Source organism: Urtica dioica, chromosome 8 (genome assembly GCF_054948205.1).
Source record: "Urtica dioica subsp. dioica isolate 48M chromosome 8, U.dioica_male_clone48M_v1_H2, whole genome shotgun sequence".
Lineage (NCBI taxonomy): Eukaryota > Viridiplantae > Streptophyta > Magnoliopsida > Rosales > Urticaceae > Urtica > Urtica dioica.
The window spans coordinates 4621995-4640056 of record NC_142763.1 but is presented as its reverse complement, the minus strand read 5'-3'; the positions used below and the strand labels follow the sequence as shown (position 1 = coordinate 4640056).

The following is an 18062-nucleotide window of genomic DNA, read 5'->3' as shown; positions in this document are numbered from 1 at the left end:
TAATCCTAAAATGAGACATGCCATTTCACAGCTTAAGTATTCTCATTTGAGAAATTTAGAGTTCGGACTCACTATGTGATTTTGAACAGGGCCTATTGGTGAAGTACTAAGTTGTGAAGATGTCATGAGTAACTTTGTGATGTTCTCATAGATATGGAATTCATGTACAAGATTGCTGAAATGCAATGTATATCACCTCATGCTTTGTTCCTTGGAATGTGAATAAATGAATTGGCCAGTGTCTAAATTGAGTCCTGACTCTTTTGGATGAAACAATGTGACTTGTTAGCTCCTCGTCAATACATTGTTTCTGACTTATTCACAAGCGACAGATGAGTTGAGGAAATAACAGCTAGAAGGGTAAAATGGTAATTTTTTAAATCCCGACTAGCTGATGATATTCATGAAGGGTATAGGATAGTGTTTAGTTTAAATTTGTTTTGTTTTAATTAGTTTTGATTTATTGTAATTTATCAATTAGGAATTGTAATTAGTCTAATAATTACATGAATAGGTTGTTTAGTTTAAAATTATTTAATGAAATTAAAATTGTAATTGTAACATGCTACTTTGAAATTGATTAGTAATTGTAATTGATAATGTCACATGTTTAATAATTTGATTAGTTTAGGTTAAAACTAAGTTTTATTTGTGTTTTGTGACATGTTTTGATGTTTTGTGACATGTTTAGTATAAAATGAAGTTTAGGTTAAAATTAAGTTAATGAATTTGTGATTAGTTTTAGTTGATTTAACATGAAATGAAATTGTAACTTTAAATATTACACATTTTAGTCTTCAAATATTTTGTGAAGATTCTATTTCATTTGAAAATATTACATACAAAATATTATATAAAAAATATTACATACAAAATAGCTCAAATTTATAAAATATTATACATTAATAGCACAAATTTATAAAATATTATATATATATATATATATATATATATACAATTTTCTATTAAAAAAGATTATATACATAATGTATTTTATTTATATATGTTTAAAAATTGAAAAATATATGTATGTATTACATGTATATATTTTAAATATATTTTGTCACATTTTTTCCGTTCGGTTTTTCATCGGGTTGTCGTTTTTCCATGGAAAACGGCATTTGAAAACTGCAAATCGAATACCATTTTCCACATTTTTTCCGTTCGGTTTTCCATCGACTTGTCAATTTTCCGTAAATCAGGAAGCTCGGAACGGTAACGAAAATGACATTTTTTTCCTTGCCTAGAACTACTAATTTTTCAATGAACAATTATTAATTTTAACAAAGGTCGGATCTCGCTATCTACAAATGTGGTTTCTTGGGTCACTCAGCCAACTACTTTTATTTTTATTTTATGTCAGTGATTTAAAAAGTATTTTATGTTCAGTCTTCAGACAAACAGTCAAAACAACATAGACGGAGTTAACAATGCAAGAAACCGTTTCTTTCAGGCTTCAGACCAACTCCACCCGAACGTCATTCCCACTGAATGGCGTCAGGGTGGAGTTCAACCATACCTTATATCCCACGCCAAAATGGCGTGGGTGTTTAATTGATTTTAGTGTTGCGTTAAATATGGCGCAACACTATTCACTACACTAATTTTTTTAGCCCTTGTAAAGTTTATAATTTATACATTAGCACTTATTTATAAAATTATATCATATTTATCCTTAAATTATTCATATTTTATATTTTAAATTTATTTTCAAATACAACATTGACATTTAGAGTTTGAGAAAAACTAAAATGACATTAATAAATATTAAGTTTAGTTTATGTTAATTTGTATTTTGATTTATTTTATGGAGTAATATTTTATTATTAAATAATGAATAAGTTGTATAATTGGAAGATATCAAATAAATATAAGAGTATGGAAATAAAAAAAGAAAATTGAATATAAAATTAATATTTCAATTCGGTATAGATAAGAGTTGAAACTGGTGTAATCGGGTGGACGGTGTTGGTCTCAGACTTCGTAGTCTCCGAAGCAAATCTCCGAACGAAACTCGCTCTGATCTTTCTTCTCTGCGTGTGTTTCCAAAGCTACGATCTCATCTCTATAGCCATGGAAATCTCGCTCGGATCTCGAACCGCCACAATTTCTTGCGTCTTCGGTTTTTCTTCCTCCGATACTCGGTCCTTCGAGCGCCGGAGATCTCTGATATCGCCGCCGAAGGCTGTGGCTCCCCGCGCAAAGTGCTCTCTCCAGCCACGCCCGGAGGCGAAACGTTTCGCGGTGGACGTTGGCGAGAGGAAAAAAACGGCATCGATCGAGGAGCCGAAGGTGGCTACGAGGTCGATGAGTGGGATTTTTGATGAGATAGAGAAGCTTGTTTCGGGGAAGAGATACGAAGAAGCACTCGAGCTTTTCAGGGTTTTGGAGATCGCTGGCTGTAATGGAATCCGGACCAGTACTCTCGATTCACTGGTATGGGCTTGCATCGGATTGAACTCCGCTAGAGAAGTGAAAAATCTCTCTGAATTCGTTTCCAGGACTGGCCTTGAATTGGATTTGCACATGAGGAAGAAGTTTCTTTATATGCACGTGAGGTGCGGGATGATGAAAGAGGCACGCAAACTGTTTGACGAATTGCCCGAGTGGGACTTGGTCTCATCCACCATGATGATCGCGGGCCTCGTGGATTCGAGGCACTTTGCCAAGGCGATCAGTTTGTTCCTCGTGATCCACGAGAAATTCTCCGAGATCGGAGCCCACACATTCACCACCGTGATCCGAGCCTGCTCGGGCCTCGGAATCGTGACGATCGGACGGCAGATTCACTCCTGCGCGGTCAAGTCCAACGTGGTGGCCAACGCCTTCGTGGCCTGCGCTCTGATCAACATGTACAGCAAGTGCAACTCCATTAAAGAAGCTCGGCTCGTGTTCTCCAGGCTGGCGGAGAAGACAACGGTGGCTTGGACCTCGATCATCGCAGCGAACGCGCGCCACGAACACACCGAGGAAGCCCTGAGTTTGTACTACGAGATGAGAGACTCGGGCGTTAAAATCAACCAATTCACGTTCTCCGTAGTCATCAAGATCTGCTCGAGGCTCGCCTCGCTGGCGCACGCCAAGCAAGCCCACGCCGACCTCGTGAGCCACGGCTACGGATTCAACCTCATCGCCAACACCGCGCTCGTCGACTTCTACGGAAAGTGGGGCAGCGCCGAGGACGCCCGCAACGTGTTCGACAAAATGCCGTTCAAGGACGTGATCACGTGGAACGCAATGATCGCCGCGTACGGCAACCACGGGCTCGGGAGCGAGGCCATCGAGCTCTTCGAGAGGATGACGAGGGAGAACAACCGGAAGATCATCCCCGACCACGTCACGTTCTTCGCGGTCCTCTCGGCTTGTTCCTACTCGGGCCTCTTCGATCAAGGCTGGGCGATCTTCGAGTCGATGAGCAGAGACCACAATGTCAAGCCTCAGGCGATGCACTACGCGTGCATGATCGAGCTGCTCGGGAGAGAAGGCTGGTTGGAAGAAGCCCACGAGATGATACTGAAAGCCCCCTTCAAGCCCACGGTCAAGATGTGGGCCGCGCTTCTCACTGCTTGCCGGGTCCACGGGGATTTGGAGCTCGGGAGAATCGCCGCCGAGAAGATCTACGGAATGGAGCCGGAATTGCTCAACAGCTATCTAGTCCTCTTGAACATATACAAGGCCACAGGAAAGGCAAAGGAAGCTTCTTCCGTGCTTCGGACCCTGAAAAGGAAGGGTCTGAGGATTTTCCCGGCATGCACTTGGATAGAGGTGAAGAAACAGGCTCACGTGTTTCGGTCTGGAGACAAGACCCATGCGGAAACCGAAAAAATCTACCGGAAACTCGAGGAACTGACGGCTGAGATCACAGAGCTCGGGTACGTCCCCGAGCGAGACTCTGTGCTCGACGAACGCGAAGAACGGTCGTCGCACCAGAGCGAGAAACTCGCGATCTCGTTCGGGATCATCAGTACTTCCGACAGGACGCCGCTGCAGATCGTGCAGGGCCATCGGGTCAGCGGCGATTGCCACTCCGCGATCAAGTTGATCGCTTTGGTCGCCGGGAGAGAAATCGTTCTCAGGGGCGCTATTAGGTTTCACCATTTCAAAGATGGAGGTTGTTCTTGTGGAGATTATTGGTAATTTCTTTCAACAATTATACTACACCTTGTTTCATTTTACTTATATTCTTCAGTTAGTATCATAAAGATGGGAATTGCTCTTGTGGAGATTATTGGTGACTTTCTTGTCTTTCTTTTTCAAGTACACAACTTTAATGTTAAGATTGTCCATTTAATCATAGCTCAATAGTAAATAAAAATTGGCCTACTCTTGTTATTCAGTTGTGAGTAATTTTTATTTATTCTTTTATTGAGAGGTGATTTGAGACTTGCATGTAATCATCCTCATCGGCTTCAACGTTGTTTAGATCGTCTTTGCTGAGCACATTTCCTCTCTTTTCTTGCCTCGCTTTCCACTTTTCCACTCTGTCTTTCCATTCCTCATTGGACTCATTGCCATAACCTTCTCTCTCTCCCTCAAATTCCTTACCAGCAACTACACATTCCAATCACAGCAACGCAATTAATTGAATGTCTTCAAATGGATCTTCTGGAAAATAATATATATATTTTTTTTGCCGAGTCGTTGGCAAGAGGATTCTGATCTGAGTGATCAAGCTGAACATGATAATAATAACTTAGGCCATCGAATTGGTAGTTCAATTTTATTTTATTATTATTTTTTTTTTCATTTTGTGCTATTTATGAGAACTTTTTGACCATGTTAAACAAAATAGATTGATCATTGACCTTATAAAAAAAACAGTGTGCTATGTAAAACAAAAAAATAAAACTAATAAATTATCACTAATGGTACAACTCTTTTTGGATATTTGAAGAGTGACCTAATTAATATTAATGTCGATATTTGGGGAGTGCGTATAAAATCTAATCTAAAATTGGATATATAAAAATAAAAAAAATTACACATTCTGTAATAAATATTTTTGACTTATTGAAGATTTATATAAATGGTGGAATTTTGAGGGGGAACGAATCCTAATAATTTGAGTAATATTTATATGGATAACTTTTTAAAATTGGCTTATACATAGTAAATTGTTTTTCTAAGGTGAATGCAGATTGCAAAATATGAGGTTGAGGGACATCGAATGTAAAATTTATCGGACCTTTCTATTAAAAGAACATTATTACTTTATGTTTAGGGGAAAAAATCCTATTTATCCTCTAAGTTGTGCATCTATTTGTGTGTCTTTTGAGCATACTGTTTATTACTTAAGTCTCCCTAAAAATAGTTATTTAGTAACTCAAATACATCATTTCGGTTAGGTCAGAGATCTCTCGGTTTCACTTCATATATCTTTTTTCTTCTTCTGCTTTTTGACCGGCGGTTTCTGTTTGGTTGTTTCGTATGATATATTTTTCGAAGATTTTACATTGCTGATTCAGTATTTGGATCAGAAATGTGACACGTGGTTGAGCTTGAGGTTTCTAATCCAGCAATGGAAAACAACAAAATAATAAGTACGTGAAGCCACAAAATTAGTGGTTTGTGAATAAATTCCAGTAATTAATTAAATACATGAAACGAAAAAAAAGCTTGCTTCAGTTAGTTATTGTATATATCGAAGGATGTGTTTTCTAGGAACTGATAAGAGTAAACACGAATGTGTTTTTTGACTTAGATTTTTTAAATTTATTTTTAGAAAGGCTCTTTCTTTTTGTTAACAGATTCTTATCGGTATAAAAGTGAGAAGCTAGAGCTGATTGAGCCATTAGTAAGCTTTAGATTTGGGAAGCACTACCGTGGGACAAAAATCTGGGCTTGTTATGTAGATGGGATAAAGTAGTTGTAAATGGTTTGACTAGGAAAAAAAAAAGAACTCTTATATTTGACTACCAGGCATGGTATACCTCTTTTTACCACCCACCGGTGGTCTTGTACTTTGGGAGCGGAATTTGGTTGGACTCGATAAGCTTAATATCTTCGACGACGAGCTCATAGTGCACCTTAACCTCATCGGCAGTTTTCCCGCCAACGGCTCTTGCAACCTTGACCCAACGGTCAGGGGTTTCCTTGTCGAACAAGGCAAGAGCACGCTCGAAGGCCTTGTTTTGCTTGTCGATCCATGAAAGCATTGTGGAGGAATCCATATGTGTTTTGAGCTTGTGAGAGATGGGAAGAAGATAATAAGAACGGGAATAGTGTAAAAGAAAAAAGAGTTTCAAAGAGGATATTAGAACTTTGTCTAAGTGTGAGTGATGGTTTGAATGAAAAATAAAAGAATGCAAGGCTTGCTTTTTATAAGGGGAAAAGAGTGAGGGGGTGAGGTGGGATGTGGCTAGTTGTCACGGATGTGCCTTGTTAAATTTTTATGACATTTGAAAAAAAAATGACGGCAAAAATGCTCAAAGTTTGCCATAATCGATATTTATACTCATTTTTTTCTTGGGCAAAAATACCCGATGTTACAAATTTAGTTACGTATAAATACTTTTACCATTAAAATTAATGTTTGAACTTAACGGTGCAAGTAGTTACGGCGCTACTAAATAGTAACATGTGGTATTTTTGTAAAAAAAAAAAAAAGAATTAGTATATAAGTAGTGTTTGGTCTAAACATTTAATATTTTTGCCGCTATTATTAGTTATTTGTCTCCTTATTAGGAACCACTACTACAAAATACCCTTTTAGAGTCGCTCAAAAAGCGACGCGCTATATTTTGGGCGTCGCTTTTTGAGCGACGCATATGTTAGTGACGCCCAAAAGTTTGGCGTCGCTTATGATCGAGCGACGCTCCACGTAAGCGCCACGTTGGATTGGCGGGTTTTTTTAATTGGGCGTCGCTCTTTTTTTCTGTGTCGCTTAATAACCTGGCGTCGCTCAATTTCTGAGCGACTCCAAGCTGGCGTCGCTCAAAAATTGAGCGACGCCAGCCTGGAGTCGCTCAAAAATTGAGCGACTCTAAAGACCTGGCGTCGCTCACCTCCAGGTTTTTAGAGTCGCTCAATTTTTGAGCGACTCCAGAATATTTTTTTTTTTAATATTTAAAAACTACGTTTACCTAATTTTCCTGCAACAAAACATACGAAACAATACTCAAACCAAGCAGAAAAACATATAGCAGCTCAAATTTCTCTTGCTAAATTTCAAAATCAAGTTTTTTAACATAACAAAATAACAGTTAATACCATTTTCACAATAATTCTAGATCAATATAAAGACATTTAGACTAATTCTAGTAACTTAACGCATCATAGTTCAATATAAAGACATCAACATACCATCCACAATAATTCTAGCATAATCTTGTCGAAGTTCGTCCATGTCGGTATCACTGTAACTTTGCAACGATCGCAACTGAAATCAGAATAAATAAGCATATTAATAAACATACATAACATACTAAGAAACTATATTAATTAGATACTTACATGTGCAAGGGTATCACGGAATGATCTCCCTCTAAAAAAATCTCTCATCATTAGTAAGACAAAATATCCGCACTCCGTACTTGAAGGTTGTTTCGGGCCCTATGATAAAATACATCATTTTTATGAACATGTTTATATTAAAATTATGTATGTTTTATAGTACCTTTTCCTTATGCACGGCACGTTAAAATATCTTCCAAACGCTCTACATAAGATAATTCTAATAAGTCTAAATGCACAATAGAATTGTAGTTGAAAAATGTCATATACGATAAAAAAGTTACTACTTACGTTGAGAGGACGGATTTGAGATCACTCGGAATAGCATGATGAAGAGGATCAAAATGGTACACATGACCATCTCCGTCCATGACCAAAAGTATCCAATGCCTCCTAAATAAAAAAAATTCTTAATTTATAAACAATTTGAAAAAAAATATAATAACTCATTAACGAACTTACGAATAGTTCCATGGCATAAGCAACATTTGTGTTCCTCTCAAAGCATCCAACCGAGATGCAATATGATTCACTCGATCATCGAAGCTCTTAGGTCTAACATCGATTGCAACTTCCACCGAGTTCACAAATCGATATTCGGTTTGTCGATTATTCGCGTACAAGTCCCTAATCAATGAACAAGTTATATACGTTTTTTCGTAATTAAAATAAATAGTTTTTTTTTAAGTATACATACCTCATGTATATCATAATAGTTGTGGCTCCAATCTCCTCGGATGCTAAGAACTGTTCAATATCTTCTTTTAAAACCATTAAATCCGCAGGAGTGCCAAATACTACAGGATCGGTGTCCATAGTGTATAAATGATCGTCTGTAGTGTTTGCCACAATATCCAACAACGTCGTAATTGGATTAGCAACATCTTGAGTGAGTGGGACAGTCGGAGGAGGAGGTGGGTGAGATTGTGGTTGCGTTCTAGGCGCGATCGGAGTTGATTTGCCTTTCTTCTTCGAGCTTCGCATGAGAACCTGCATACACTTTCAATTACATCTATAGTAATATAATATAACCAAAAACCAAAAACTAAAATATACTTACTTCTTCATCATCTGGTATAACTAGTCTCTTTGGCCATGCAACAATAGATTTTATCGCGTCGGATAGAATCACCATCTCGTCATCTACAGGAATGGGAAGTGGATCGTTCATGTGCTTGTCTTCTACAAACATCACTGCAACTCTGACATTTTCTGCATCTAGACGCCTCGTGTGCATCATGGGATTCGGGTTCTCATCGACCATTAAAATTCCCGATGCGACGATATTATCGATGTTCCCAATTGCAAGCAAACAAGTAGTTTCCTAAAAGACAATAAACAATAATTATATTCTATTTGACCGCTATTACGAACAACTCACGACAAATGTACTAACCTTAGTAGATGGAGTACGTGTCGCATTTTCAGCAATTGGAGATGGCACGTACGGCTCGGCTCCATGTGGATTAACGGGTTTTTTGGGTCTCTTAATCTTAGATTTGCGTGGCGGCGGTTGTGGCGAGACACCTTCGGCGACCATAAAGTCTATTAACTCCTCATCTGTGAAATCCGGAGGATTAGGAGAAACAAAAGGTGTGCGAGGTGATCCTTGTTCTTCGGATTCTGGATGTGGAACCTTCTTTTTCGATCCTTTGGTCGCCTTTTGTTTTCGCATCACTGAGGGACCGGGTTCTTCCATACACGTCTCCTAGTTTAAACAAGATAAAATTTATATTTTTATTTGATCCATGATAGGAAGGATATACCAAAACTACTTGATTTTATTACCTGACGTGGTTGTGAAGTTTGTGGTGTTTGTGATGCAAACAATGGAGAACTAAAAGACGGAGGATTATGAGAAACATGAGGTGTGTGAGGTGGTCTCTGGTCCTTCTTTTTCGATCCTTTGCTTGCCTTTTGTCCGTGCCCGACTGAGGCTTCGGGTTCTTCCACAAACGTCTCCTAGTTTAACGATAGTAAAATTTATATTATTATTTGATATATAATAATATGATGTACCAAAACTACTTGATTTTATTACCTGATGAGGATGTGGAGTATCATGTTGTTGCGGCACCTGATGAGGATGTGGAGTATCATGTTGTTGGGGAGTATAGTGTGGTTGAGGCATATGAAACTGAGAACTGAAATCTCCATGATAGGAAGGAGCTTGTTGCCATTGTTGAAAAGGAGTACTAAAATCTGGGGGGAACTGAAAAGACGGTCCCCTGCACCAACCTTCTTGCCTCTCTTGCTCTAAATTTCGTAGTCTCTCTTCAAAAATCTTTCTTTCTTCTGCGTATTGACGAACTTGCTCGGCGAGAAGCTTATTTTGCTCTAGAATCGCCATGTGATGTTTTTGACTTTGAAGTTTTGCTTCCTTTCTACTTTGTGAAGATTTTCCCCAATAGCTAGTCGGTGTTGTGGTTCCCCCGACACCTCGCACACGTCCGCTGTACTCGGGCTTGTTAATAGCCATTGACAAAATATCAGCCTTTCCAACTTCTTGTAAACCTCCTCCTTCTTTTAGTGCATTTAGCCGAGCCTACAAAACGCATATTATTAACACATATTATCATTTCAATAAATCATTCGAACAAAGTTCACAGTTTACTCACAATTTCTTTTTGAACGGCTAGTGCATCATCTACAAGCTCTCCTTTGGCATTTCTGTGTGACTCTATCCAAACCAAGGCACGATCCGGTATAGTTCCCTCTGGATGCTTCTTCCTCTATGTTAAGAGCATGAATAATAGTAAATATATAAAAAAATGGGACGATACATATACTATTAATGAGAAATAAGATACCATTTTCTCTCGTAACTCCGCGTATGATGTTTGCCCTAGTCGATGTGGAGTACTGTCTGTCTTCTTTCTCACTTGTTGCACTTTTCGAAGTTCCTAAGTCAAAATGTAAATTTTTAGAACTAGATTGTATTTAAGAAAAATGGTTACATAATAACTTACCGCAAATTCCGAACTTAGCCGCTTCTTCACATATTTGATCCAATCATCTTTTGGAATACCGTACTCATCTTCGTGAGACTCTGCAAAACTTTCCGGATTAATGTCTTCTTGAACGTTATCGTAGATCTCGCGTGTCAACCTATTCTTGAAATTACGCCACATTTTTCCAATTTTTTTCATTGCCTCATGTCGGTAAATATCGTCGATTTCAAAGGTTGTCTGAAAAATGAGTGTTAGATACTAAACAATTATGTAAACATCATACAAATAGTTTTATACTAAAAGAAAACTTACATGAATATCGGTCCACATTATGTTCTTAAGGTGGAGAGGAACTTCGCGCCAATCATCGTAAAGAATGGACACTCTTCTAGCTTGAACACCCAAAAAGCTTGCAAAGCTTCTTGCCTTATCACCGATAGGCGCTCCATACTCATCCACGTCAACTTCGAGTCTAGTTCCTTGACTCCTCGCATGTACTATTGCCGGGAGTTTTGTTGGACCTCTTTTTGCTCTCTCATTAGGCGTAGCATCATCGGATCCGGAAGCTTCATTGTCGAACATTTTAAACCTGCACAAACAATCAAATAATTATTAATCGATAATAATTCTATAATAACATCATACTGTTCACGATTCTCTTAAACAAATTAACTTACTTCATCATATTTTTAATCTACATAAATGCCATCTCCATTCTCACGTAAATACAATAACTCCTTGTTGTCAACCAGGATATCAGAACATAGACCTTTGATAGGAGTTAACGTTTTAGCTAAAATATCATCATCATGCCCTTCATCCTGAAGTTCATTTGCGTAATCTTTACTCTGCGTAGCGAATACGTATGACCATCTTTACTTGCTCTGACTACGAACATAGAACACTTGTTGTACGTGTGTCGCCATCACGAACGGTTCTTTACGATGACCGATTCTATTTAGATCTACCACTGTAAATCCATTCTTGTTCACTTTAACACCATTATTACTCTCAACCCAATCACACAAAAAAACCGGCTGACGAAAGGACACATAATCGATTTCCCATATCTCTTTGATAATTCCGTAGTATATCATGTCTGAATATATGGGATTTGTGTCTTTTGCACTCGATATCTGCATAGTCTTCGCAACCAAACTCACCCCGCTATTCTGCGTGACTCTCTTACGATCACGTTCCTCTGTGCTGAACCGTACACCATTAATGATGTAACCTGAATGCTTGATAACTTCTGTACTCGGTATTTTTGATAAACAACGAAGTGTACAAATAGCATCGTTCTTTGTCAAAACTCTCTCTTCTAACCATTTTGAAAATCTGCGCACGTGCTCGTTTTGTATCCATTTCGGAGTTTTATTTGTCGACGTATGTTGCAATAAATTCATGTGTTCTCTGCATTTTAAGATAAGAAGTTAATATATATATATAGAAGACTAAAAATATAGGAAAATATAAAGTATGATAACTTACTCGATAAATGGCTGAACTAAATCGGAGTTCTCTAAGATCATATGATGCGCTTGCAAAAGCTGTGTATAGGAAACCGAACAAACAACCCCATTGTTTAAGCCTTTACTTGTAACACTATCTCGAACAACATCAGTGCGAAGTCCAACAGCTTCCAAATCGTGCAAGTATTCAGAACAACATTCCACAGATTCTTCAGCCAAGTACCCTTCAACGATACATCCTTCAGGCCGATTTCGATTTCTTACATATCCTTTTAACACTTGCATGAATCTCTCAAAAGGATACATCCATCGAAGATACACAGGTCCGCACAATTGCAGTTCTCTCACCAAATGCACTGTAAGATGAATCATTACGTCGAAGAATGATGGCGGAAAATATTGCTCCAATTTACACAACGTGGTCACAATGTCAGATTGAAGCTCGTCAAGTATCGATGTATCAACAACCTTGGAACAAAGAATGTTAAAAAATGCACAGAGTCGTATAACGGCATCTCTCAATCCGTCTGGGAGCATCGACTCAATGGCCACGGGCAAAAGATGTTGCATCAAAACATGATAATCATGAAGTCCAAAGACTTTCAACTCCTCCAAAGAAACATAACTTCGGATGTTAGCTGCATATCCCTCGGGCACCTTAATATCAAACAATGTTTGACAAAACTTCTTTTTCTCCTCTCTCGTTAGAGTAAAAGAACATGGTGGTAGATATGTACGATTTCCATTCTCCTTCGGAGCTAATTCAGTTCTAATTCCCATATGAACCAAGTCTCGTCGTGACGATATACCATCTTTTGTTTTTCCCGGAATGTTAAGCAGTGTAGAAATGACACTATCGCACACATTCTTTTCAATATGCATGACATCAAGATTATGACGCACAAGTAGATGCTTCCAATACTCTAACTCGAAGAATATCGATTTCTTCTTCCAACTTCCTTCGTCGTAGACTACTTTCTCCCCTCTTTTCCTCTTTACAGACGTATCACTCTTCGGCTTTTTCACAATTTTTCCCAGAGGCCTAAGTTTCATCTTCGACAACATATTAAAGGTTTCAACTCCTGACAATGGCTTTTTAACTGTACGAAACTCTTTTTTTCCATTAAACGCCGCTTGACATCTGCGAAAACGATGATTTAATGGTAAAAAGCGTCTATGATTCATATACACAACTTTTTGCCCATATTTCAGGTATTCACCTTCAGTATCGTCTGTACAAATCGGACATCCCTTAAAGCCTTTGACAGAATAACCAGATAAATTTCCATAAGCCGGGAAATCATTTATGGTCCATAACAGAACAGTCCGAAGTGTGAATTCCTCTTTAAGATGTCCATCAAAAGCTTGGACACCATTTTCCCACAACAACTTCAGTTCGTCTATCAATGGAGCCAAATACACATCAATGTCATTACCTGGTTGTTTGGGACCAGAGATAAGTAGAGATAACATCATGAATTTGCATTTCATGCACAACCAAGGCGGGAGATTATACGTCACAAGAACCACGGGCCAACAACTGTATCTACTGCTTTGTAGACTATGTGGATTAATACCATCGGATGAGAGAGCGAGACGAAGATTTCTAGACTCTTTGCCGAACGTCGGCCACTTTGAGTCAGCATGTTTCCAGGCAGGCGAATCTGCGGGGTGTCGAAGCTTTCCATCATCGATCCTTTGGTTAGCATGCCAAGTCAAACTTTGAGCGTGCTTAGGATTTCGTAATAATCGACGAAAACGCGGAATGATTGGTAGGTGCCACAATAGTTTTACAGGGATTTTAGATTGCTTTTCTGTATCCTTTTTCTGCTTCCACCTAGAAGCTTCACACATGGGACACTGCTCAAGAGTTTCATACTCATTACGGTAAAGGATGCAATCATTTGGACATGCATGAATTTTCTTATATCCCAAACCAATAGCCGCTAGAGTTTTTTTTGCCACATATACAGACGAGGGTATCTGATTATTTCCTGGCAATATATCTCTTAGCAAGCCAAGAAATTCTGAGAACATAACATCGCTCGATCCGTATTTGGCTTTTAAGTTGAATAACCTTATTAAGGTTGAAAGTTTGGTGAACTTGACACAACCAGGATATAGAGGAGTTTCGGCGTCACTTAAAAGAGAATAAAGCTCGTCGGGATTGTCTTGAAGTTCACCTTGCAAATCATTAACCATCTCAGCAATGTAAGGGGCATCAACGTCTTCTTCATCAGAATTATCTTGAACGACAACATTATGTTCTGCCACATAATTTTCCCCATGGTGTATCCATATCTTATAGCTTTGATCGATACCCTTACATATCAAATGTTCTTTTAGGGTAGTAATGTTACCAAAGCTTAAATTCCCACATTTGACACACGGACATGGAATTCTCTCTATGTTTTCACATACACTAAGACAATGGTCCAAGAACTTTCTCACACCATCCACATATTGGTTTGAATCTCTACGAGCCGACATCCATAACTTATCCATAATAAAGCTACACACAAAAATTAAACCCAATTAAAAAAAAAGACATCTAAACTACATAACATATATGATCATCTCAACACAACAAAATCACACACAATTCACGTGCAAAAAAAAAAGCGACATCTAAAGTCTAACCTACTAGGAAACATAACTTATTTAATCATTACAAAACAACAAAATTCGCACACAATTCACACACAATTCATGTCCAACAAAGAAAAAGCGACGTCTAAAGTCTATAAACTACTAGTAAACATAACATATCGATACATATATCAAAATCACAAAAAATAATCATTTTATATTATCTAGTGACACACAATTTTCAAGCGACGCCCAATATAATATGTACAAAAAAAAATTGACATTTTATAAAATAAAATAAAAAACTTACTTGGATGCTAATACGGGCGGCGGCGGCGACGGCGAGTGAAAACCGGATTAAAGGCGTCCACAAACTAATGAGAGGCTGAAAATATGTAAAACAAGTTTAATAAAATGTTTATTAAAAAAAACAAAAAAACTCTACCTAAGCTCGACCCGACGACGGCGACCAGACGAAAGAGGGGCGGAGGGACCGGCGGCGACTATGGGCGCGGGGACGGCGGTAAATAACAACAAATGCACATCCTTCACACCGAAATCAATAAAAAATAACCTAAGAATCTTAATATCATGAAATAAAAAAAAAAAAAAAAAAAAAAAAAAACAAAAAAAACCTAAAAAAAAACCCTAAAACTAACCTCTTACCCGTGCGTCACGACCGAAAACGTTCACCAAAATCACGACGCCGGCCGGAGTAGAGTGCTAGAAATGTGTAATGGTGGTGGAGGTGGTCGGTGGAGATGTGTAATGGTGGTGGAGGTGGGTTTCAATGGAGGTATTTGGGGGTTTTGGAGAGAAAATGTCGAATGAGGAAGAAGAAGTGAGAAATAACTGTGTGCGAAATGTACTTATGCATTTTTTTTTAAAAGGGGGGCGTCGCTCGTTTTTTGAGCGACGCCAGGCCACGTGGCCCAATCAAATTAAAATGGCTTAATTTTAATCATTTCCACGTCAATCGAGCTCCAAAAAATTATGTTATGCGTCGCTCAAAAATGTACCCGACGCAAATATAACGACTTCTAATAGGTATTTTGTAGTAGTGAACCACAAATTTTGACGAAGCTATTTCCTATAAAAATAAATATAAATAAAGATTGATAAGCGAAATTTCTTTAATAATTGAACAAGTAAATAAATGCATCGGTAATTATTATTTTTAGATAGAATATTCAAAGGATGAGCATTTTTTGATAAATTCTATACGATGTTTGTAACATAATTAAATAACATCGGAAAATCCAAACGGTTAATAAATATCATTAAATGAATGGGCATATTATGATAAATAAGTTATTGCATCAACCAACTATAGGAGTTAGTGCTGACTGAGCCATTAGTAAGCTTTGGATTTGGGAAGCACTATCGTGGGTCAAAAATCTGAGCTTGTTATTTAGATGGGAAAAAGTTGTTGTAAATGGTTTGACTAGAAAAAAAAAAGAAAAAAAAAGAGAACTCTTATATTTGACAACCATGCATGGTATACCTCTTTTTACCACCCACCGGTGGTCTTGTACTTTGGGAGCGGAATTTTGTTGGACTCGATAAACTTAATATCTTCGACGAGGAGCTCACAGTGCACCTTAACCTCATCGGCAGTTTTCCCGCAAACGGCGCTTGCAACCTTGAACCAACGGTCAGGGGTTTCCTTGTCGAACCAGACAAGAGCACGCTCGAAGGCCTTGTTTTGCTTGTCGGTCCATGACGGCATTGTGGAGGAAGCCATTTGTGTTTTTGAGCTTGAGAGAGATGGGAAGATATATATATATATATATATATATAATAACGGGAATAGTGTAATTGAAAAAAGAGCTTCAAAGAGGATATTAGAACTTTGTCGAAGTGTGAGTGATGGTTTGAATGAAAATAAAAGAATGCAATGCTTGCTTTTTATAAGGGGAAAAGAGTGAGGTGGGATGCGGCTAGTTGTCACGGATGTGCCTTGTTAAATTTTTATGACATTTGAAAAATAAAATGGCGGCAAAACTGCTCAAATTTACTCTAATCGATATTTATACTCATTTTTTTTTCTTGGGCAAAAATATCTCATGTTACAAATTTAGTTATGTATTAATACTTTCGCCGTTAAAATTTATGTTTGAACTTAACTGTGCAAATAGTTACGGCGTTACTAAATAGTAACATGTGGTATTTTTGCAAAAAAAAATGAGTATATAAGTAGTGTTTTATCTAAAAATTTAATATTTTTGCCACTATTATTAGTTATTTGTCTCCTTAGGAACCACATTTCCCTTGGGTGTTTATGAGTTGAAAGGTGGAAGAGGGATATTTTATCTCTTTATTTTATTTTTTATTATTAGCATGAAAGCACATACGTATAGTTAAGGACTAAGAAACACTGTCTTGATCATTTTTCCATACTTGCAAAATAAAATAGGAAATAATATAAGCATGTTCACGTTTTAGCATGCTTCCATTTTTTTTTTCTTTCTATTTTTTTTACTGTTATTTGGACTCTTCTTTCATTGTGAACTATACCAGTTTATTTCTATCTAAAGAAACAAAACTACGTTTTGGCATATTAATTGTATATGATTATCTGTTGATGCAAACAAAAAAATTAAAATTAAAATTAAAATGATAAATAATCAGGTAGTAAAAACATGAATGTAAAAATGGAATAATAATAATACTTCATTAATTGATATTGATCAAGAAAGGAATGATATATGAGAGGTTGAGCACATCCCAACTAGGTTGACACCCACTCAACTATCAGCATTTAACATTCAGTTTGTATTTACAATTACAACCATATATCCAATGGAATGGAAACAAACAACACCAAAAAATAATTAGCTAACTAATGAGGGAAAAAGAGCCGGTGGACCTTGGCATTCTCGGCTTTCTTGTTCTTGAGAACCTTTGCGATCCTTTCCTTCACAGTCGTGCCTGTCTTTGTCGTCTTTTTGGCTCCGCGAAGCTTTTTCAATAGCACCTTCATTCTCTTCCCGGGTCGTTCTTGCCCTCTCATCGCCGTTGACTTGTTCTTCGCCTCATCCTCTGCATCGCAATGCTTTTTCCACAGCAACAGCTTCTTCATACACTTCCCGCCTCCCACTCGTCTTGGCGTTGACTTCTCATCCTCGTCGGGGTTGCTTGTAACACAAGAATACTCGGCTGAAATCGACGAAAACTCTTCGCTCAACAACAGGTCGTGTTCGTCCCGAACGCTCTTCTTGAACTCGTCACTGAAGAGGAACTCCTCGTCCAACGCTGGAAAATCACTCCACAAATCATCCATCGCACCGCAACTATTAACGAACTAGGATCAATCTGCAATCGATATTCTCCAAAATTAATCGAGAATTACGGTTTAACTTGCTAGCTTACGAGTTAAACACTAATGCGGCAATATTTAGGGTTTTGTATTCGGGTTGATTACAATCATGTATCGCAGTAAATGCGGGCAAATTAATTAAAGAATTGCTTACGTACGTTGAATGATCGAGTCTGTCTCTTCGCCGCTGAATGATCGACTTTCGTTGCTCACTTTCCTTGATTACCTTCAAGAAATCACTATTAGGGCTGATTAGTCAAGACTATATATGAGAGCAAA

General features: G+C 37.9%; 1 protein-coding gene and 2 pseudogenes across 1 annotated transcript; 1 reads left to right on the top strand and 2 right to left on the bottom strand.

The window, feature by feature from the left end:
• Positions 1-1976: 1976 nt before the first annotated feature.
• Positions 1977-4317, top strand: LOC149387453 (pentatricopeptide repeat-containing protein At5g50390, chloroplastic pseudogene; annotated as a pseudogene).
• LOC149387452 (protein RADIALIS-like 5 pseudogene) lies at positions 4186-6170 on the bottom strand (annotated as a pseudogene).
• A 5720-nt stretch (positions 6171-11890) lies between these two features.
• Positions 11891-14263, bottom strand: LOC149387451 (uncharacterized). The gene has a single exon (XM_089621593.1). The coding sequence runs from the start codon at positions 14075-14077 to the stop codon at positions 11891-11893; it is 2187 nt and encodes a 728-aa protein (XP_089477719.1). The 5' UTR covers positions 14078-14263.
• Positions 14264-18062: the final 3799 nt, after the last annotated feature.

Excerpts from the sequence above, each read along its gene's own strand:
- LOC149387451 (XM_089621593.1), bottom strand. The coding sequence starts at position 14,077 with ATGGTTAATGATTTGCAAGGTGAACTTCAAGACAATCCCGACGAGCTT.